The sequence below is a fragment of the Patiria miniata genome, unplaced genomic scaffold (genome assembly GCF_015706575.1).
Source record: "Patiria miniata isolate m_02_andy unplaced genomic scaffold, ASM1570657v1 HiC_scaffold_17, whole genome shotgun sequence".
In the NCBI taxonomy this organism is placed as follows: domain Eukaryota; kingdom Metazoa; phylum Echinodermata; class Asteroidea; order Valvatida; family Asterinidae; genus Patiria; species Patiria miniata.
Genome location: NW_024037055.1, coordinates 7,431,643 through 7,454,095, shown reverse-complemented (window position 1 = coordinate 7,454,095; position 22,453 = coordinate 7,431,643). Strand labels below are relative to the sequence as shown.

At 41.8% G+C, this 22,453-nt stretch overlaps 2 protein-coding genes across 2 annotated transcripts; one reads left to right on the top strand and one right to left on the bottom strand.

Annotated features, from left to right (window-relative positions):
- Nucleotides 1-940: 940 nt before the first annotated feature.
- Nucleotides 941-4,492, bottom strand: LOC119723696 (zinc finger protein 271-like). The gene is made up of 2 exons (XM_038194490.1): nt 4,406-4,492; nt 941-3,976 (listed from the first exon to the last, which is right to left on the bottom strand). The coding sequence occupies exon 2, from the start codon at nt 3,740-3,742 to the stop codon at nt 1,304-1,306; it is 2,439 nt and encodes an 812-aa protein (XP_038050418.1). The 5' UTR covers nt 3,743-3,976; nt 4,406-4,492; the 3' UTR covers nt 941-1,303.
- Nucleotides 4,493-4,497: 5 nt separating this feature from the next.
- Nucleotides 4,498-19,524, top strand: LOC119723695 (remodeling and spacing factor 1-like). Its single transcript, XM_038194489.1, is given in 14 exon segments — nt 4,498-4,678; nt 6,442-6,533; nt 9,287-9,382; nt 10,489-10,617; nt 10,714-10,790; nt 11,401-11,573; nt 12,858-13,855; nt 14,037-14,141; nt 14,342-14,482; nt 15,655-16,024; nt 16,490-16,685; nt 17,027-17,241; nt 18,117-18,527; nt 18,530-19,524. Coding segments are annotated over 14 exon segments (3,654 nt in total). The 5' UTR covers nt 4,498-4,548; the 3' UTR covers nt 19,051-19,524.
- The last annotated feature ends 2,929 nt before the right edge of the window (nt 19,525-22,453 follow it).

Genomic DNA, 22,453 nt, shown 5'->3' with positions numbered 1-22,453 from the left:
CATATTATTTTACACACAGCCACAGCATTTACACTTACTGAAAAACAATTATTGTAATGTAAATAATTTAACAATTATCATTAATTACAAATGAGCAAATACTTGGAAATTATCTTTCACCAGTATGTTCTGTCTTTTTTTCAATGAACAGTCTTTGAAATTTTGCTAATACATGTAGTGTCTAGTACAATGTGCATACATGCATGTACATTAAAACCAGTCCTATCAAAGTTCACAGCACATGAATTATTTAAGAAGTCCTTTTTCTTGTCACACATGTTCTCATGTGGTCCACAAACTTTATGTTTATGATTTGAAAGATTTTGGCATGTTTGTAATGTTCAGTATTGTTTCAGACCGCTTCAGTGACTTCAAATGATGGACATATTGCATGTCTCATTGAGAAAAAAATTGATAAAATTAACCAGAACCTGCAAATCTTTGAAACCTATTAAAGCTATAGTCCATCATTTGCAGCTATCCGAAAAGTAACTGATGTAATTATTGTTGAAAAGCATACTTGGTTGAAAGATAGTAAGGGGACTCAACTCCCTGTGAAATTATTCTTTCTGGCAAGCTGTCATTTTGAAGTAGTCAACAAAAGAAGGTCTTTCCAACAGTGCTTCTCAAGACGCACCGAAGGAAATTTAAATTAGTAGTTCGTTTTGTTATTCGAAGAAGCGCGTGCAAGCATTGGCACGACGCAAACGCACGCGCGGTTGCTATAATTCATCGGATCAGTGCGTGACATCGCGTAGCTGCAATCGGCTCAGTGAGAACGTGTCTCAACACTGAATTCAGGCCCAATTCAAAACATGATTCAGCAACCTTTGATTTGAAATTGAGATCCTAGAATGCTGTTTTTCTCGGAATATACAGCTGAAGCTGAGCTGAAACTTCATCAGGTTAGTTGTTCGGTACCCTTCTTTAGATTTTGAGCACTTTTGTTGCTTCAAATGAACAAAATGCACAAATTACAAATGATGGATTATATCTTTAAATTAAAGTTAAAACTTTTAAAAAACTATTACCGGTAGTACCGGCAGACTGGCAGAATTTCAGGGATGGCAGTTACAAATCCTTTTCATGTTCCCTCTGTGATATATTTCATACGATTGAAATTTCCTTTAGAGATTAATGTCGAGAGCTTCTATTGTAAATGTTAAAAACACTCATACATTTTTGGTTGTAATGTAGTAAGTGTCAGTCCCTGTTAATGTTACCAAGTTTTTTTCATAAGTGAAACAGTGTCGTTAATGCCAGACAGAAATGTCTGAATCATGCAGATGTACATGTATATTATTCACTCAGTGTCCTGTACTGGCACATGGTCGGGCAAATGTTCTGGGCTCTGTTTGTTCATTGTAGAGCAGGTGTTCTTATTTCTCTTAAGATGCTTTGAGAGACTTTGCTTGTAGAAAAATGCTTTCCCACATGCGTCACACTTAAAGCGTTTTTCGTTCGCTGTCTTGACTGGATGAGTTTTGCAGTGTTCTTTAAGGCACCTCTTCTCCACGAAGCCTGTGCCACAGATGTCGCAGACATACCATCTGTCGTCGTCGATGTGGGTCTTCTTATGAAGCGTCAGGCCTTTCCTGCTGACTAAACACTTGCCGCAAGTCTCGCAGATGTAAACCGTTTTGTCAGCTGGGGCTACTTGCGTGTGGACACTCCGATGCTTTCGAACATGGTCTTTTTGTGAGAAGCGCTTGTCACAAATTTCGCAGGCAAAAGGTTTGCCGGTGCTGGTGTGGCCCAGTTTGTGACGTTCCAAGCCATATCTCTGGCTGAAATGTTTGTCACACTGGTCGCAGAAGTAACGCCCGTCAATAGGCTGTACCTTTTCCTTAGGCTGTGACTGGGAATCTGAGCTCTGATCAGTCGGCGGCGGCCGGCTGCAGGGTTTTCTCCGGTGGTAACGAAGGCTTGCGCCGTGGGCAAAAGCTTTGCCGCAATTGCCGCAGACAAACGATTTTATTTTGGAATGTGTCGGCTGGTGATCCACCAGATGCCGTTTCTGGGTGAAACGCTTGCCGCAAGTGTCACAGGCGAAGGGCTTCTGCTTGAGGTGAATGCGCCGGTGACGGACGAGGTCAAATTTTTTGACAAACCCTTTGCTGCAGAAGTTGCAGACATACCGCATACCACCCGCGAGTGTTTTTCTGAAGGATGCGTAATCTGTAAGCTGGTTTGGTGCCGAAGTTCCCATGGTAGTGTCGCATGCTGTGGTGCTTGGAGTGCTTTCCAACATACTGCTCCAGTCCGAAGCTTGGGACAGGAAGTCCACTAGGGCTGTGGCTGCCTCGGTTTGAAGTGTCTTGTCTACTCCTTCCTGGTCCTCCTGCTGGTAGTATATGTATGTTGGTTGGTTCAAAAGGTCTAAAGTGCCTGTTCCTGCCTCATTCTGGGCAGTCTGATCGTTGTCCTCTACTTGGTTCTCCTGCTGGTTGGTGTCGGATGTCTCCAGCGGTGCTGAAGGACCTGGGCCCCTTGTCCTCACCGTTTTCTCGGGAAATATTCCATGCATTTTCTTGCAGTGCCTCACAAAGGAATTCCTTAGCGCAAAATCATGACCACAGATCTCGCACTTGTATGCCCTTTCCTTCGTGTGGGTGACTCTGTGCGTGACCAGGTGACTCGTCTGCTTGAACCGTTTGCCGCAGGTTTTGCACAGAAAGGGCCTCTCCTTTGTATGTGTCCGTCGGTGACGGGAAAACTCGTGCATGGAAGTGCACTCTTTGTTGCAGAAATCGCACATGTAGCGCTTCCCGTTCGCAGTGACTTTCTCAAACAAGGTGAAATCGATGCCCAAGCTCTGCGTTATGGCTTGACTGAGTGTGTCAGGGGTTGAAGTTTGTTCCACAGGTTGAGCAACTCCCGTTTGTTGCAGGACGCTGTCCAAGTACGAGGCTTGATCCAAGATACCAGTCTCCAAATCAGCTTGACCTGTGCTGGTGTGATTGTTCTGCTGATCCGCTGAAAGGGATACGTCTTGACTTGGCGCACTTCCTGTTATTTGGCTGCACAATGTTCTGTGATTGACAAAGTTGCCCTTACGTATAAAGGTCTGTCCGCATCCATCACACAGATATGACCTGGCCCTTGTGTGGGTCAGCATATGATCTTGAAGATGATGTCTGCGCAAGAAGCGGCGTCCACAGACGTCGCAAATGAACGGCCTCTCTCTTCTGTGGACTCTTTCATGGCGAACAAGGTCACACGTTTGCGCAAATGTCTTCTCACAGAAACTGCACCTGAAGGGCCTTTCAGTGGAGTGCATCCTTATAGAGTGACGCGACATGACACTTCTTTTCGTAAACCTTTTCCCACAAGAGTCGCAATCATAAGGAATCTTCTCAACTCTGCTTGGGGCAGGCATGGTGAAGTCATGTATCTTTTTTTGATGTTTAAGAAGGTTCTTCTTCGCTGAAAACGTTTGTCCACAAACATCACACAAGAACGGTTTCAATCCACTCTCCGTTTGAGAGTAGCAATGTTCGCGTACTACGCCCACCCCTGGTTTTTCACGGGTGTGTATTCGCCTGTGTCGCTTCAGGTTACTCGAGTCCTTGAACACCTTGTTGCAGACCGGACACACATGTTTGGGACCCTCTTTTTTTTCGTGCCACTGATGAGCCATGCAGAACTTCTGAAAAGACGCTCTTCCACAGATGAAACAACTGCGTTTTCTCTTCACAGGGATTGTCCGCTTCATCATGGCGGTTTTGCTCACACTACTCATCCTGGTTTCTTGACGAAACTAAACTGAAAACACACAGAAGTACTTCTTCGAAGGAGCAGTTGGTCCAGAAAAATGCCGACACAAACTGCTAGTGTTGAGGCTGCAACAAGGGTGCCATTTTATGCAGCATTGCTTCTAGTACTGACCATTCACTGCAGCAGCTGCACACAGTACAGGAGATAACAAATGGATTTCTCTCTTGTGTAACTTGCCAGTAATGTAGTACTTTTAAACCTGCGGATAAATGGAATTGGAACATTATAAAAACAAAACAGATAAACACAAAACAGGTAAACATGGTAAAGAAATACAATAAAAAACACCCCCGCCCCTCCCCTTCTTAACTTTATGCTTGTCTTTTTTTTTGGGGGGGGGGGAGGGCCGGGGTGCATTTATAATGCTGCGCCGACGTGCAGATTGACGGTCATGAACAACTGCCTACTGATACTAATTGTGCCAATTTAGTAAAACTAATAAAAAAAAAACTGTCTCAGTGTCTGACTGTCCTCAGTCAGTGACAGTGTCACTTCGAAACTTCACATGCCAAAAACAACCGTAGTTATAAGACCCTTATTATTAGCATGCATCATGCAGAATGAATTACAGCTACAATTCTGTAGCTGAATACAACCATGGATTATAATAAAACACTGCATAACTTACTTGGGGGATCAAAAATTGTCGCAAATCTGCTGATGATGGCTGAATCGAAGTGGAAAAGATTGACCCGTTACGGTACGAGCGTCAGAGCGCCCTCATCGGTTACATCTGGTAATTTTTGCCATTAAAACTCATTATAAAGAGCAATGGCGTCTGTTAGTTGCTTTCCAGATTTCGCCGTTGTTTGCTCGTTTTTAGAGCGATATGGCGAACATCTGCAGCTACCGGAGGTCACCATTACGGATCTGGAAACAGCCATCGGCTATGCCCACTGTGGTAAGATCATTTTTGTGTGTGAAATTGGCGAGAAGCATGATTTAAAACTTAAAAGGGTATATTTTTTTGTGGTGTCTGTGTGTACACAGCGCACAGTGTGCAGTTGTTGCAGTGTGCATGTATCTTGTGTTGTGCGCTTTAATTTAAATACAGTGTATATGTACACACACACTGCATACAATTTTCGTTCTGATGTACATGTACAGTGCCTGGCATGGATGGGTTGAAATTAAAAAATCAACTTTAAATTAGCTGGATCCCATGCCAGCAGGATAAATAAACTATAATTCTTTCTTTTAAAAAAGATAGTGGATATTTTGCCGGAGGTAATGACGGCAAACTAACGTTTACTAAAGGTTTGCCGGCGGCAATCCATATCAACAGAGGGCGCTGTACTCTTTAACATAGGGCTGAATTACAAGATGTATTAAATTCCCACCAAAAGTTGTGTAGCACGTTTGGTATAATGGTTAAGCAGAAGTTCTAGTGAGCGGGATGACTCGGGTTCGATCCCGATCCCCGCCACATTTTAAAGTTTTTTTTCCCATCCCCAAATAAATAAGAATATTCTTCTTTTATTATTTTAACATGTCTCAAACATTTTATTGCAGAGTATTACATTTTCTTTTTCAGATTTGTGGCTCTGGAGGATTTTTTTTTAAAGGGAAATAAAGTCCGAAATTATAAAATGGTCTGAATCCCATCTTGTGAATACGAGGTTACAACGATAATATTGGCATGGAGCCAGACTAAAATTTGTCGCCGGAAAATGTTTAAGTAAAAAAAAACCAGTAACTGCGCATGTTCAGTGCATATCCGGCAAACTAACGTTTACTAAAGGTTTGCCGTCTCCGGCAAAATATCCACTGCCTTTCAAAAAACAATGTTTAACTCAAGTTTTAACTGTGAAATTTCCTCTAACATGTGTCTAACATGTCTAATCGCTCATTTCAATTTTTGTTGTCTGTGCATGATCTGATGATGCAGCAAGGTTATTTGTCATGTTTGTTTTTACTAAAAATAATAATCCTTGACTTGAGTGTTTTCAATTAACACAGCAGTTTCGAAATTCGACATGCTTGATTATAGCAATGTTAGATTATGAGCATTGTTTTTGTAATGCCATTATTTTTTTTAGTGTATTATTGATAGCCTTATCATTATAATAATAATAATAATAATAATATCGGAGTCTTATATAGCGCACGTATCTACCAACTATTAGGTACTCAAGGCGCTGGAGATATGTCTATTATTAAAGAAAGGTAAATAAAGTTTATGAGAAATATGAGACCCATTATGTAGCACCTTATAATGGTTTACAAGATGCTGCGGCGCATATTGCAGCCACTGCCAGAAACACCGGGGCAAACCCCTTCTCTTAGCGATAAGTGTTACTGGGTTCTTTAACGTGCATTACACAACACACGGGACCTACGGCTGTACGTCCCATCCAAAGGACGAAGCAATAATGGTAAAGTGCCTTGCTCAAGAGCACAAGCACCATGTTCCCACGGTCAGGATTCGAACCCATGTACCACGGCACACAAGTCGAACACCGTAACCATTGGACCACAGCACCCCATTTTAAATAATACTTCAAATGTGAAAGTAATTTTGTCCTTACAAAGCAAATTACAGTAAGTATTATTTTATTTGAAGGATTTTGAAAAAGCACTGAATGCAGGGACAGTGCAGCAGATTTTCTATTTAAGAAACCCCATTCTGTTATACTGCATTTTTAATGCATTTTTCTTTTGCAGTTCCGCCGTTGCTGAAGGACATCATCATCAAACTAATGAGAAAGACGAGAAAGTCATTCTCACTGGAGAAATGGCAGCGTTACCTTGCAAAGGTATATGACACAATAATGTATTTGCTTATCAAAAGAAGGTATATTATGCAATGTGTATACATTTGCTTGTTATTATCTCCTACATGTATGATGTAGATGATTTTACCGAGTGCATAAATTTGATAATATTTTCCAGCTCACCTTCTTTTAAAAGGGCCCATGCCTTGAATTTTAATTAGGAACATATTTTGTGCAACTTTCTACCCCTCTTAAATGTATAAAAACTATCTGACATCCCTTTTTGGTTAATTTTATTGAGAAGTGCACTTTTACAAAAACATTTAACATTCTCCATGCTATTCCTGACAAACGAGGGCGCTGTTGCTGTGTTGTCATTTCAGGACTTTTTGTTAAGTTTAGGGGTTTTCTGTTAAAATTTTGAACCCAAAGTTTGCTCATTGAAAAGGTTTGCAAGGAAACTTTGCTCATCGGCTTACTGTCATAAAGGAAACAATGAATCACCAGAGAAAAAAATTTTTACAACAGCAAAATATCCAAAGTTCTGGCAAATTTTGGTGCTGAAATATGTGTAGCTCGGCCTATAACGTTGAGGTTTCTGCTCATGAATATGAAAATTCCCACTAGCTTAAAAATATAAAGGCACCAAAGTTCCCTTAAAAACTGCAAAATAAAAATTAAAAATTAGGTTAAGTGGGGCACAAAAGTGCATTTTCCAGGATTGCTTTAAAAAATGTATATTACATAGGCCCTTTAAAGGGAATATACATGTACAACATTTGCAAACATCGAAAAATAAAACTACCAAGTTTTTACGAAATACCTTACTAGGATGTTGGTAAATGACAGTCTAAAGCATCCTGTAAAATTATGGCACCTGGTGTGAAGTCATTTTCAAGAAAATGGTATTTTTGTATACATTTCCAACGGTGGTCGGCCGACCACCGTTGGAAAAACCTAACTATTTTTCAACTACTGCTCCAACTTTACACTTGTTTTCAGTCCAAATTTTGTTGGCTATTGGTTACATGTTCATAAACGGGTGCAGGCCAGCTAGACTGGTTCCCTTACCTTACAATTTTCCGGCATCTGTAAATTGATCCATTTTATCTTTAGTGGAGTCAGGGAACCAGACTACTTGAACCTTTTTTTTTTCTTGGTTTTTCCAGCATTTTCGAACACAAAACTTCAAACATGTCAGTGTAACAGTATTTGATCTATTATACTAACCCCTCAAATAGTTCATTTCTGAAAATTACAGCAAAAGCCAATGATGTACATTCCCTTTAACCTTAACCTCACCTAAAGCTACAAAATACTACTACATGTACAGTGTGTAGCAGTAACCTGTAGTATGCAGCACTCCAGCATATAAGGGAGCACAAAACTCATAGTATTTTTTGGTATATGGTGCCTGCATACATCATTTGTGTAGTATTCTGTAGTACTCAGTTCTTTATCCCAAAGTAATGGCTAGGACGTAAGAGTTAAGGGACACCATTCTGAGCATATAACGTGCCATGTGTAGACAGAGAGTTGACTATTAAATCAAAACCAAACCAATTTAAAGTAAAACTTAAAGAGGCCCGGCCCTATCTTGCAAAAAAACCTGATGAAGTTTGTATGTTCGCTCGTACCCCCTGCCCTGCAAACAGGGCGCTGGGAAGGGCAGATGAGCTTCACAGAATCTTGTGAAGGAAGTGGGGATGTCATTCTGGGTAATTTATCATGACCTATCCACATGTATAAAGCATCTGGCTGCAGCTGTAGACCGCGGTTAGCCAATGCGCACAAATACTATCCGAAAAGTTTGCCATAGAAATGCATACACACCACACCGGATGTGATTTCTTTTTCATTGCGGACCACGTGGACAAATTATGAGCGTCTAATGATATGCATTTCGACCCTTCGTGAATTCGAAACGGAGCCTGAGCACCCGACGGGAGTTGAAAATTTACAAAACGGACAAGTTTTACAGATTTTCCTACATTATTACAAACATGTATGCATTTTATCCCAAAAAAGGGTGCCGCATTTATGAATGGGAATAAAACAGTGATGAATGACTCAGTCTTAACGGCCGTTTCAAACCTTGCAGGGTCGTGGTCATGATGACTTGCAGGTCACAGGTCACGCAAAATCTATCAAATCAGAGCGTTAATTCGTCAGCCCTTCCCAGCGTCCTGTTTGCAGGGCGGGGGTAGGAGCGTAATTTGTATGAGGTTTAGAGTTAAAGGGAATGTACATCATTGGCTGTTGCTGTTATTTTCAGAAATGAACTATTTGAGGGGTTAGTATAATAGATCAAATATTGTTTAACTGACATGTTTGAAGTTTTGTGTTCGAAAATGCTGGAAAAACCAAGAAAAAACAAAAATGTTCAAGCAGTCTGGTTCCCTGACTCCACTAAAGATAAAATGGATCAATTTATAGATGCCAAAAAATTGTAAGGTAAGGGGATCCAGTCTAGCTGGCCCGCACCCGTTCATGAACATGTAACCAAAAGCAAACAAAATTTGGACTGAAAAAAGGGTAAATTTGGAGCAGAAGTCGAAAAATAGTTAGGTTTTCCCAACGGTGGTCGGCCGACCACCGTTGGAAATGTATACAAAAATACAATTTTCTTGAAAATGACTTCACACCAGGTGCCATAATTTGACAGGTTGCTTTAGACTGTCATTTACCAACATCCTAGTAAGGTATTTCGTAAAAACTTGGTAGTTTTATTTTTCGATGTTTGCAAATGTTGTATATTCCCTTTAAACTGTATCCACTATCCCCTTTTTTATTAGATGTGTCGAGAGCGATTCTCAGAAGTGGCTGCCTGGGAGGTAGAGAGGTTTGGCTTCGCAGCCAGCAAACCTCAGATCAAGATTGCTGTACTCAGAGTAAGTAACCAGCCAGAGTCTGTGCTGTTAACCCTAACCCCTAGGCCCTTTTTGCTAGGAACCATCTTCAATCCTGCAAAATCCTTCAAAATTGTGCACTTTAAATGTTCAAATGAAAGGATACCCACTGCCTCAATCCTTCACCATCCTGTGACAGACCTGCCTCTCAAAATGCATTCATCCTCAATCGTATAACCAGCGACCCTTTTTGTATCAGCCTTTTTTGAGATTGGTTTTGGGGTAATCCTTACTTTTAGGACCCCATTCCTATATAGGAAGGGAAAGACTCACCAAAACAGTTGACTAAATGACACTCAAAATTGACATTCTGATACTTTTTGGCACATCTGAACAATTGGCAATGACACCTTCTTGAATATCAGCAGGTTTAATTTTGTGGAAAGAGGGCAGGGCTTTGATTTATGAGGGAAATTCAGGGGTAAAAGACGACGATGACAACCAGAAAACAGACTCAAAAACCAAGATGGCAAATGTGAAAGCTCGATGCGATGAAAGCTCGATGCTGATTGGCTGATAAAAAATAAACATCTTATTTATTTTTAGTCTGGTTCCCAGACCAAAAGATTCAGGAATAGTCAGAATCTTTTGGTCTGAGAACCAGACTAACTTATTTATTTTTAGTCTGGTTCCCAGACCAAAAGATTCAGGAGTAGTCAGAATCTTTTGGTCTGGGAACCAGACTAATTAATTTTTTTAGCAGCCAATCAGCATCGGGCTTTCATTATGTAGGGCTTTCACGCGTGTGAGAACTACAACATGCACGTCTGACTGCGAAAAAAGGTACATGTAGGAAAGTCACATTTTCTTCGAAAGTGCTTTCAAAACTACAACTATCATGAGTTTATATGAAGAAAAAAGACTGCATTAGCCTGCAAAAGTCACTTTGGTACTGGACAGTCATCTGCAAAAGTCAGTTTTGAACAGAACTTGTAAAAAATAGAGGTGTCCTAAAAGTAAGGATTACCGGTTTTGGTTTGGGTGGATGCGAACAGAAGGGCTGCCTTTTTTTACAAAAGTTATTTCAGTGCATCTGCAGAACTTTGGACGTAAAAGATTTGACACGATCTTGCATCTTTCCCTTACAGTTTCTCTGTGAGAGCCAGTTTGATGAAAACTTCAAGTTTAAGGCCATCGTCAACGAGGAAGACCCGGAGAAGATGCGAGCAGAGCCCATGGGACGCGACAAGATGGGTCTGGTGTACTGGTTCCACAAGGTATGTCGCCGTCAGAAATAGAAATTCACAGTTGGTTGGACAAGGAATGCCAAGGAAGTTGGGGTTGTAAGTGATCGTGGCTCTTTATTCTTTCAGGATGAGGACACAAACATCAGGATCTACCGGGAGGAACAAGACGATCAGGATAGCTCAACTTGGGAGGTGATCTCAAAGTGAGTCAAACCAGCGGGTCATTTTTATTAGTCTTTTTTTTGCTGCTTTTGAAGCTCTGGCAGTAGCTTCTGCATGTCACTGGGTGTTTTGGTTGGTCAGTCTGTCTGTCTGTCCCAAAAATTGACCAAAAGTGTGGTGTTCCATATGTGCCATCGGCGTCGCATTTGGCGTTGCATTTTTTTTCAGCTCTGGCAGGGATCGTTTTGATCGATTTCTTCCAAACTTCTTGCAACATGGCTAGAGTTAATTGTGCACTCGTACCCAAACCTAACTGTGCCTTGCTGTTACTCTGCTAACGGCGGCTAACAGTGAAGCTGCTAATCATAGACAAATTAATGAGGTTTGCATAAATTGACAAACTGAAAGGCAACACATGGGTGGATGAATATTCATAAGATGTAAATGTGAGGAGGTGTCTGACATGTTGGTCTTAACAGACTCTTTTGTCAAAAACAAAAGTAAAAGATCATGTAGGATCGAAACAAATCCCTAACTTTGACAACTTTGACAATTTAAACACTTTGGGTCACTCCAGTTTGTCAGTCATTTGCAGTTTCTCATAGATATTCATTAGATGTAATAATGAATGCAAATGGATTAATTTCTCAGCGATCGGGAGCAGATGGAGAACCTGATCCGAGCCCTGCGGAGCGGTACCAACGTTGTGGCCGGCCAGGGGAAAGAGGAAGACACTGAGTCGACTTCCAGCTCAGACAGCAGCTCTGCCAAGATGGATGCTACTAACAAAACGGAAGCTGAAGAACAGGCAGCCAGCGACCAAGGTATGGATAGGAATTGTCTGAACTCCATTGGAAATACGTCTTTGGCTTAATGGGCTATGTAGGCTCCAGAGTGTTTTCAATTTTTCTGTGGGTCTGAGGAAGATAGCAGATGAGATCAGATAGCAGATGAGATCAGATAGCAGATGAGATCAGGCAAGGCAGACCGAGATGCTATGGACATGTAGCAAGAAGGGAGGAAAGCCTTTGGCTGAAGAAAGCATGGAACTTTGAAATAGTCGGTCCGAGACCACGAGGCAGGCCACGGAAGACCTGGGATGAGACACTGGCAGAAGACCTCAGACTGTCAAACCTCGCCAATGTGGATGTCAGAAATTGGACTGCGTGGAACAGGGCCATTAAAACCTTGCGCAGAGTGACCTGCTGCCCTTAGGGCCCCAGGTAACCGAATTTTTTGAAAAAAAAAAAAAATTGAGGGCCAATGACGGTCACCTTCCATCTAATCCTCATTCGACCCTTGCCAAATAAGCTGGTTCAATGAACTTTGCAGTCAGGGCTACACCCAGGCCGTGTCAACAAACTTTCGACCAGGCCTCCTGCCAAGCCTCAATGAAACATCAACAAAGACCTGTAACTTGACACAGTCATCTCCCTTCATAACTGCATACCACAGCCGCCAGTCAATTATCTTTCCAGCGCACTGTCTGGCAACTGTCTGGACACTGTCTGGCACGTTTCTTTTTGTTGTATTGCTATGAATAGGGTCTTGCGTAGTGCGGGAAAGAACCTGCTGCCCAAAGGGCAGCAGTTGACGAGTTGTCGTAAAGGTTTTTTGTAAACGCTGCGCAAGGTTAAGAAAGACAACGTCCCACCCCTCAGCGTGGACGTTAAATGGAAATGATGATGATGTGCTATATTTGTGCAGTGTACTGTAATTGTGATTCAGTGTCTTTGCTTTCTTACTCCTCACTTATATGTTTAAATGTTTCTTTGGGTAATCGTATTCCCTATTCTTTTATAGTATTTGTTTGTGCCAAATAAAACAAACCAAACCAAAAATGTATTCTTGGCAAAGGTTGAAATTAGAAGCACAAGAAAGGTTGGATAAAACGTACAAGCACAATTAATTTTGTTTATCCGTCATCAGCTTTTGATTGGCCTTATAACCGTAAACTATCAAAGAGGATGCAAACCCTAGTCAGCAATGACTCCCATATGCTTATCCAGAAGATTTGAAAGATTTAATTTTGGGGTGAGTCTTTTGGGTGAGCCCACGAGCATTTAAGATAATACAAGTATTGAACTGATGGCTCTCATCCGTTTCAGAATCTGCCGGTGCAAAACAAGACAAGGAGTCAACTGGACAGGAATGCAAAGAAAAAGTGGACAAGCTGGAAGAGAACAAAGACGAACCAACAGATGGTAGTTCTGAGGTTAAAGATGAGAAGAGGACGGTGGATCAAAAAGATCAGACTAAAGCTGAGTCCAGAAAAGATGAAGATACGAAAGAGAAAGTTAACATCAAGACAGAAATTTCAGAGGAGCAGGAAATAGAAAAAGAAGTCAAAGATGAACCAAGCGGGACTGATGATGTCAAGGCCAAGATGGAAGTTGAGGATGTGGCAAGGCCCACAACAGAGGACAAAGATGCAGTGAAACAAGTGAAGGACGAAGGGGTCAATGATGAAAAGGAAAGTTCTAAGGAGATCGCACAGTCCTCACCAAAGGTTGAATGTAAGGAAGAGAAAGAGATGACAGATGGGGAGTCTAAGGATGCAGAGATTGGAGAGACTGAACCAAAGGAAGTATCTGAGATGGATGGCAGCAAGGAGAAGAAGAAAGATGAAGATGAGCCAAGAGGTGGTGATGATGGAGGAAAGGGTGAAAAGAAAAGTAAAGAGCCTGAGGATAAAGAAGTTGCTGGTGAGGGTACAGATGATGCAAAGTCTGAACCAACCCTTACGAAAGACGGTGTCAAAGAAGCCACCGAATCAAAGAGCAAGGAGAAAACAGCAGATAATGGGGATGCAGGAGAGAAAGAACAAGACGAAGAGCAGCAAGAAGAGCCGGAAGATGATGCGGAAGAGGAAACCAAACCTGCCGCCAGGCCGAAGAAGGTCGGAAAGAAGCGCAAGAAGAAAAGCGCCCGAAGCCGGTTCACACCTCGGCGGAACGCCTCCCGGAAGGCGGCCGTCAAGATCGAAGAGGAGATGAAGGAGGAGGTTGAGGAGCAAGAGGAGCAAGAGGAAGAAGAAGGTTATGAACCTGCTGGAGAGGATGACAGTCCTTGCTGCAAATGTGGAATGTACAACCATCCTGAATGGGTAAGGCTCAAGACGTGGGGATAACAATCAGTCACCAAAAAAATGACGTGTCAGGTGCCATCAACAAAACACGTACTTGGTTTCAGACAAACAATTTGGAGCAGTCCATGAGTAACAGGAGTTCTTATTTGAAGCTTTTTTACCCCGTTGCCCTGCTGAACACCTGTTTTGTTTCTTCCAGATACTCCTGTGTGACAAGTGTGACTCGGGTTACCACACGGCCTGTCTACGTCCCCCTCTCATGATCATACCGGAAGGCAACTGGTATTGTCCTAGCTGCGAACATGTAAGTCACTATAGGCTGTTTTCAAGTCATTTTGCTCATTCATAGACGAAGTTTTCCCTAATATTTTTTCACCTCCAGAAGTCCAAATCTTCGTATTTGAAGGTTTATCTTTCCTTTCTCAACATAGTGGCCACAGTTGGGAAAGCCCAATACAGAATATCAACTTCCGTTTTTTTTGTTCCAAAACTGGTTTTCATCAGGAGAAACTCATCATGAGGCTCGCAGAGACGCTTACCGAAGTGGATGCCAGTCTGAAGAAGAAAGAGAGAAAACGGAAACGTAAAGATGGTGATAGTCTCTGGGCGCTCACTGATATCTGCATGCGCAACATCATTCCAGGGGTGAGTTATTGGTCTTCAGAAGGGGATTCTCATTTACTCAAGAATGTTTCCTCATCCTTGTTCTTGTATTTGTGATATACAGTAAACTCCGGCTAAACCGACATCGTATAAACCGTCATATATCGCTTAAATCGGCCGTCTGACGAAAGTCCCGATTGTCTCTAATGCATTTCCATTGACATTTTCATTTCTAAGTCGGCCTTTGTAAGCCATTTTGCCTATGTTGGCAACTTGGCATGTTACTTTCAGTCCCATTTCCTCAAAACCACACAAATTTCTCTGTATAAGTCGGCATGGTGCTCTGCGGTTTGTAAGAAGTGTCGAGTGAAAAGTCCCACACACTGCTAACTGACATCTGTTTATCAATGGCACGGCCCGTGATTGATGCATCGGCCAGCACGTGTACACTAATCGCACGTGTACACTGTTTCATGCACAGTCTGTACATTGTGTGCATTGTTCGCTTACACGAAGTACATGTCCATTCCGTACCATCAATACCAGTACCCCCTCTCGACTGCACGCATGCGCTCTGTTCATTTTGGGGGTCCCCTTATTGTACCAGTACCATGCACAAATTTAATTCGTGACTGTACACGTACGTACGTGCACAATGTACACTACATGTACATGGACGTACAGTATGCAAGCGATCTGTATATCGTACCACTGTTAACGCTAGCCGTCCGCGCCGTCCTTGCTTCGTACGTACGTACATGTACATGTACATGCATGACTTTCTGTGATCAATACCACAGCCTGTTAGTGATGATAAACATTGAGGATATATTTGCTGCAATCAACCATGGATGTAGAAATTAACCAGGGTAAATCAAAGCCTTTGAAATTTAGCCATGAATCTTGTTTGCATGATCCAGATACAGATGCGCATAGGCCATTAAGTAAATTTTTTTTTTCACTCCGTGATTCAATTTGTGTATTTGTGTAAGTCGGCAAAATGACGACTTGCAGCAGAAGCCGAAATTCGCATAAGTCGTCAAGAATTCTGGTCTTGAGAGTGCCGTCTAGTTTACTGTACAAAGTAGTTTTCAGAGCCTCACAAACTCACAAAAGAGATTTGTTACATGGTACAACAGTAAATTGTAATCTTACGGCTATCTCCACCATGCAAACCTTTAAAGTTTACATTGGGTTGTTGTCCACTTGTTCAGGAGGTGATCAAAGTCAGGAAGCAAAGGCACGCTATAGCTCTGCGACACACGTCCTCCAGCTTCCGACGGAAACAGAAGACCTCCCAAGATGAACCTCGCTCACACCACCACAAACGACACCACCACCAGCGCCATCAGCAGCGACAGAGACGAACGCGACGCTCCTTTGACAAGGAACGACAACAGAGGCAGAGCCGGCGAGACCGGGAGTTCATCAACGACAACGAAGATGAAGACGACGAGGAAGAACAGTTTGAGATGATCCAGCGACGCTCTCGACGGGCAAGGAAGGAGATCAGCTACAAGTTTGAAGACTTTGATACAGCCATCAACTCGGCAATTCAGGAGGAGGTGGTTGAACACAAAAAAGGTGAGGCATCAAATCACCGTCGTGGTACTCAAGACTGAGACCCCAAGTGCCGAAAAATAGAGAAGTTTACAAAACCATGCAACCTTACTCTTAGGCAAACGAAACACTCCAAAATGTCTACATGACAAAAATGAAGTTCTGTTCATTCTACCAGCCAAGTTTGTGGATCTTGCTGTGACTTGAAAGTAGATTGTTTGTAACTCTTTTCCACCAGAGAGAGTAAAGTTATTCGTTGGTTTTCCACTTTGGGTTCTTCTAACCCTAAGGACATAATGGTATCACAACAATCTGTGCTAACCATATGAGAACAGTCTCCTTAAAATGGGATGAACACATGTGCACAATCCTTATTCCTTGCTAACCTGTGAAATACGCCTACCATTGCAAAAAATGATTCACTGTAATTAGCAAAGATTCTTGCAGTAAACAAAAAAATGAATGGATGCATTTTGTCTTTCCGTTCAGCTGTCAAAGAGTACCAAGCCTCTCGTCCAGCCAACCGGGGCAAGGACATCTCCACCATCGAAGGCATGAGGGAGAGCAGTGAAGACGAGACTAAGGAGGAGAAGACAAGACGGAAGAACAAGAGGCGACTGGGAGACCTGGATGCCACGAGCGAAGACGAAGAGGAGGAAGGCAGTGACGATTTCAAGGTGGAGAGGTCGGTACACAAATCAAAGACACATCGAGTAATCAAACCTAGCAACCTAGTTGGCTCTTACCTGGATCTGGAAACTTCTATTTCTTTCTTCTGTCTGAAGTTGACTGACCTGTCAAATCCAACTCCATTGCGAACGGTTAATGAATAAATCTTTTGTCTAGATAAGTCAGATTTCAAGACTAAAGGTCGGTTTAAACTTCAGTGGAGTGAATTTCATGACGTCAACAATTGAAGTTTCATTGTGATGTTCATCATCACCCTAAAGAATTTGCTTTGCATTGAAATTCACGTGAAGTAAGAATCGGCTTTAGTGTTATTTGGTTTTGGTGTATTTGTTCCAGCGATGCTGCTAGTGACCAGGAATACGAACAAGAAGAAGGAGATGAAGAAGTAGAAGATGACAGCTACGTGAGCGAAGAGAGCGACTCGGACGGTCCGCGAAGGAAACGCTCCAAGCGCAACTCCAAGTGGTACTGTCTCCCGAAAAGACGCAGCGAACGCCGACGCAAACGAGTCCGATACCGAGACTACTCAGACGATGAAGAGTTTGAATCAGGTGGGTTTATTGAGCGCATCACATGGAAACCTTTTCTTGTCATTGTTCATGAATGATCAGCAAAACCAGAACTCTCGGTTAATCAAAGAAAGTATTAGGACCTTATCTTCATCGCTGGCTGTATCTTTATCTCTGGCTGGAGGATAACTTACAAGACTTAAAGGGAAAATACAACATTTGCAAACATCAAAAAATAAAACTCCCAAATCATTTTGAAATACCTTGCTGGACTGTTAGTGAATGACAGTGTAAAGCAATCATGGCACCTGGTATACTGTCATTTTCAAGAAAAGTGGTATTTTTGTATCAATTTCCAACGCTGATCGGCCGATCAGCGTTGGGAAAAACTGGCTTTTTTCCAAATACTGGCCCCAATTGACAATCGCACTTGTTTGCAATCGATTACACACCTATGAACGGGTACAAGCCAGCTAGACTGGTTCCCTGACCTTACAATTCCCCAATGTATGTAAACTGCTCTGTTTCTTCTTAAATGGAGTCAGGGAACCAGACTACAGGAAAATGATTATTTTTCTTGGTTTTTATAGCATTTTTGAACCCAAAACCTCAAAAAAGTCAGTGTAACTATATTTGCTATATATTTCCAACCCCCCAATTCCATCCATTTCTGAAAATTACAGCAAAAGCAAATGATGTATATTCCCTTTAAACGGGCAACCCTCGCAACTTTGGTTTAACATTGTATGGTTGTTCTTGAAGCAAAACATGGATCCATGTTGTGCCAGAGTCCCGAGGTCAGAGTTTTCAAATATATGATGATATTTTTCAAGTTGATATGTTTTCAGTCATCATCTTTTAGGAGTTGGGGACTGTTTCCTAATACATATCTTGTGGTTCTTATTGTCGATCATTAGAAAGTGAGCAGTACAGTGAGTACAGTGATGAGAGCGATGCAAAGTCAAGGAGGAGGAAACGGGTGGAACGCCGACAAGATTCTTCTGAAGATGGCGAATCAGATAACAGCTCGTATGAATCAGACCAATCAGGGAACTCACGGCGAAGGTTGAAAAAGAAGCGGCGGCTGGAGTCTGAATCAGAGTCGTCAGAGAACACAGGCTATGTTCGCAAGCGTAAGTTCCGGCTAGAGAGCGATGATGATGAAGACGAAAACGAAGACAAGGCTGAGGAAAGGTCGGTTGGGAAGAAAGACCTTTCCAGTTCAGAGGAGGATCAGGAAAGCGGACCCGTGGTTCGGAAAAAGACAGCACCTGTGGCGCGTCGCAAGAGGAAGAACTTTTCAGAGGATAGCGATTACAGCCCCAGTGAAGGGGGAAAGGATCTAGGTCTTCATCAAAACGTGTGGATTATAGGAAGATGGTTGCTGAGAGCAATTCGGAGGAGGAGGAGGATGGTGAAGAAGAAGATGACGAGGAGGAGGAAAACGATGATGATGATAATGAGGATGAGGGGGATTTGGAAGATAGTAATGATGAGGAAGAAAAGGATGTAGATAGGGACATTAAGACCAAAGAGGGAGGTCTTAGGACGGATCGAAATACAACCTCTCTCGAAACCGAGGACTCAAACAAAGAGAACGAGCGTACCAAGCAGCCGTCGGCGCGGGAGACCAAAGCCAAGGCCCCCGTCAAAAGAGAGGATTTCCCAACCAAATCGGTCTCTCCTCCCGTCAGCAATGGAACAACATTGAATGGTGGCAGAGGAGGCGGGAGCATCGTCAACGGCAACAGTTCCTCGGGAAACGGGGAAGGCATCACTACGGGTGAGGAGATAGATGAGGATCTCCTGGGCGTGACGGATCTGGTGGAGTATGTCACTCAAGATGTATAATAGTCTGTTCCATCTGTGTTTCATTTTTGTTGAGCTGTTTTTATCCGTAGCTTTAAGGTTTAGTCTGGTGAAGTGGTTTAAATCACGGAGCAGCCCCCGTAAACCTTCACGTGGGTTCTGTAGGACTTAGCCGTCATTTTGCCCAAGGTGCTTCATGTCCCTAGGATCCAAAGGATGTGTCATGTTTTACTACACACGGAATTGTAGGAGGGTTCGAGAAGTTTTTAACAGAATAATACCACTTAGTCTCATGTAGTTTCAATATGTACAGCTGGTACTATTTATTCTAGCATGATGTACTGTACATCATTTCTTTTTCTCTGCCAAGTTTATTTATTGTTGTCAGCAAAAACCTTAGAATGGAGTGCACATTGGTTGGCCGGTCATATGTGGGCAATGCCACGGTTACTCACATTACATTTTTGATGTACTTTTGAGATTCCTTGGGCTGTAATTACCGTACTGAAAAGGTTTAATAACTGTTATCCCCATGGTAGATAGAGTAGACCTAGACCTACCTAAGCACCAAAGATGACATCCAGAAAAATGTGTTATGTGTGATAAACAAGACGCACAAAATCGGTTACTCACGTTACGAAAATGTAACGTGAGTAATCGTGGAATTGCCCATGTACATGTTCATTCATTTCGACCTGTATCCTAGCACAACTTGTTCCTTGGATGCCCATTTCTTGTCTTTCATTACGTGCGAAGTTTTCCTCCTCAATCACATTTGCCACGTCACAGCAGTCAACAATTGTTTTGTAATATCCTGCAACTAGGTCAGAAATTGAAAACAAAAGTGTGATCACACTGCAAAAAAATGAAATAAATTAGTGTTGGATCCTCTGATTTCTGGGAGCTTTTTCGAAGTCGTAAAGTGCTCTGTCGCGAGATCGGTGGGAAGCGCCCTCAATCCCCGACACCTCACACACGATGCGTCACGTGGTGTGGCATTGTGACGACAATAATCTGCCAGACGGTATTTTGGAGACGTAAATGATGTCGCATTGGTTTTTACAAACCTGCCAAGCCCTATAAAGACACGCAAGACGTATGATAGAAGAATACGAATTCTGTTCACAGATCTACTTTGGCAGTCTTTGTCCCCCAATTATCACCATTTTTGAAACTCGCACAATTTCTTCTGGACTTTATTCACGGCTCGTTTTTGAGAGTCTAGAGAGGTAGATGTAAAGTCGAGACAAAAAAATTAAAGGAAGTGGTCATTAATTTGTCACTTGTTCTACATGTTTGTAACTGTTTGTTTTTATTAATTCAATTTTCCGAATTCGTAATATTTATGAAGTTAATATTCTTTGAAACTTCACTCTCTTTAAGAAAATGTGTCTTCTTGTTGGTTCTTTGTGTATGTATTCTTAAGTCAGAATAAACAACATGGTTGTTTTTGTCTTTTAGTTCATGGCCCAGAAAAACAAAAAATTCATGTGAAGACAGGTGTGGCCACCAGAACTAGAGGTACATTTGGTTTTACAAAAATCCGATAACATTGTCTGTATGATCATGATTAATTAATTTTTAGTGTTTAATAAAAGCGCTGATAGTGCTGCTTTTAAGGCCCGTAAATATGACATGTTTAGGATAAACAATGAAAAAATCATGGGGTTTTTTTTGTAAATTATTTCGAGATAACTTTAACTAATTGGCAAAATTCGTCATGTACAGTATTAAGCAAGCAAATTCACAAGGTGCACATTTCTTATGACGGTTTGCCGCTGAATTTTACCCATCGCATAAAATAGCTAAATTTGCTCCATGAGCAAGTTTAGGCCTACGCTTGATTGGAATGAAGCGTGCTGTAAACAAAACCGAAACACCTTTAAAATAGGTTCAGGCCGCTAGAGTTGCTGTGTAACATCCTCATGTTGTGAACGTATCATTTGGTGAAATCGGACTCCAAACGAATTCCGGTCTAGTTATGGCCCTGAAAGTGAAACAGGTGCACTTCCCGGAAATGTTTGTCAACTGTGTGAAATAATCCGAATTCTATGCTTCATATATGCAAAAACTGTAGTGTTAATTTAACATCATCCGGTATCTATATAGGACAACACCATAGTTAAATTTAACACCAGATGGTCCTATATAGATACCAATGGTCCAAATTTAACACTGCAGTTTTTGCAGCATGCTTCACTGCCTTGCTTTCCCGGGTCGTCATTATTTGAACACGGCAAAGTTCCAGCATCGGTCAGATTTGTTATTTAATTTAATATCAACTTTCATGTTACCTTTCCTCGAAGTTCTCAACTTCCACCTTGCTTATTTTTTTGGTTGTGTTGTTATTGGTGTTATCTCGGCCTCTAGGCTACACGGTGATGGTTTCTCATTTTTTAGATCAGTTTCCACATAGCGTCTTGTACATAGATGTATGTATACATGTGTACCGTTACCATCTGAATAAACTATAATCTTGACCTTGATCAATTCTGAGTGGTTAAAGTTTCAGGGTTCTTTCCATATTATTATTATTATAAAACCAGTAAAATACAATGTACAAGGAAAACATGGAAAAAGTGTCAATTCTCTGTGAAATAATATATATGAGTAGGTCAATAAACCGGAGGAGGGGCGGATCTTGGAATTTTAGCAGGGGGGTCGGACTAGTCAGATTTTTTTTATGTACGATTGTTGCGGACAGGCGGACATAATAGATAATGCATGACATTGTTACTGATGCATTATTGTCATAATTGTTTTTGGTTTGGTGTCAGAGCAGGGGATGGGGTCAACTCCCCCTCCCCCTTAATCCGCGCATGTGAAGCTTGTTTTTGTCCAACTGCCAGACTGAGTTATCAACTTACAGAAAATACATTTTTTGGTAATTATTCAATTGAGAGAAATAAAGTTCGCACAAGTAAAATAAAACCATCGACGAATGTCCAAACCGACGCTAAGCCATAATGATCGAATTTGCCATGCCCTATTCAATCATCGCACAAAGCGAATGCGAATTGGGATAGGCCTATTCATCAGATTTTATGCATGAGATTGAGAATACCAGTTTTTCTAGCTATAGTCAATCGCCTACAAAATACATACACATGTACATTGTATGCTGGAAATGGTATTAAACGTACATGTTTGTCTACCAGTACCAGTCACATCAACGCCCACCTAGTATGCTCACATCGCTTGACCTATTCTTTTTAATAGAATAGCATTCATCTCGTCCTTGGTCATAGGCAGGTTTCCATTAGGTTTTGTAAAAAGAAAAATATTGTTTCTTGGGTGTTGGTTCAGTCGTATTGATTACGCGATACGATTTTTTACAGCCAAAAACATGCATATTAAACATTAAGATATTTAAACGAATGCGATCAAGCTACATGAGTCGTTTGTCGACCCTGGTCAAAAAAATGTTTTATTGCAGATTTGAAAA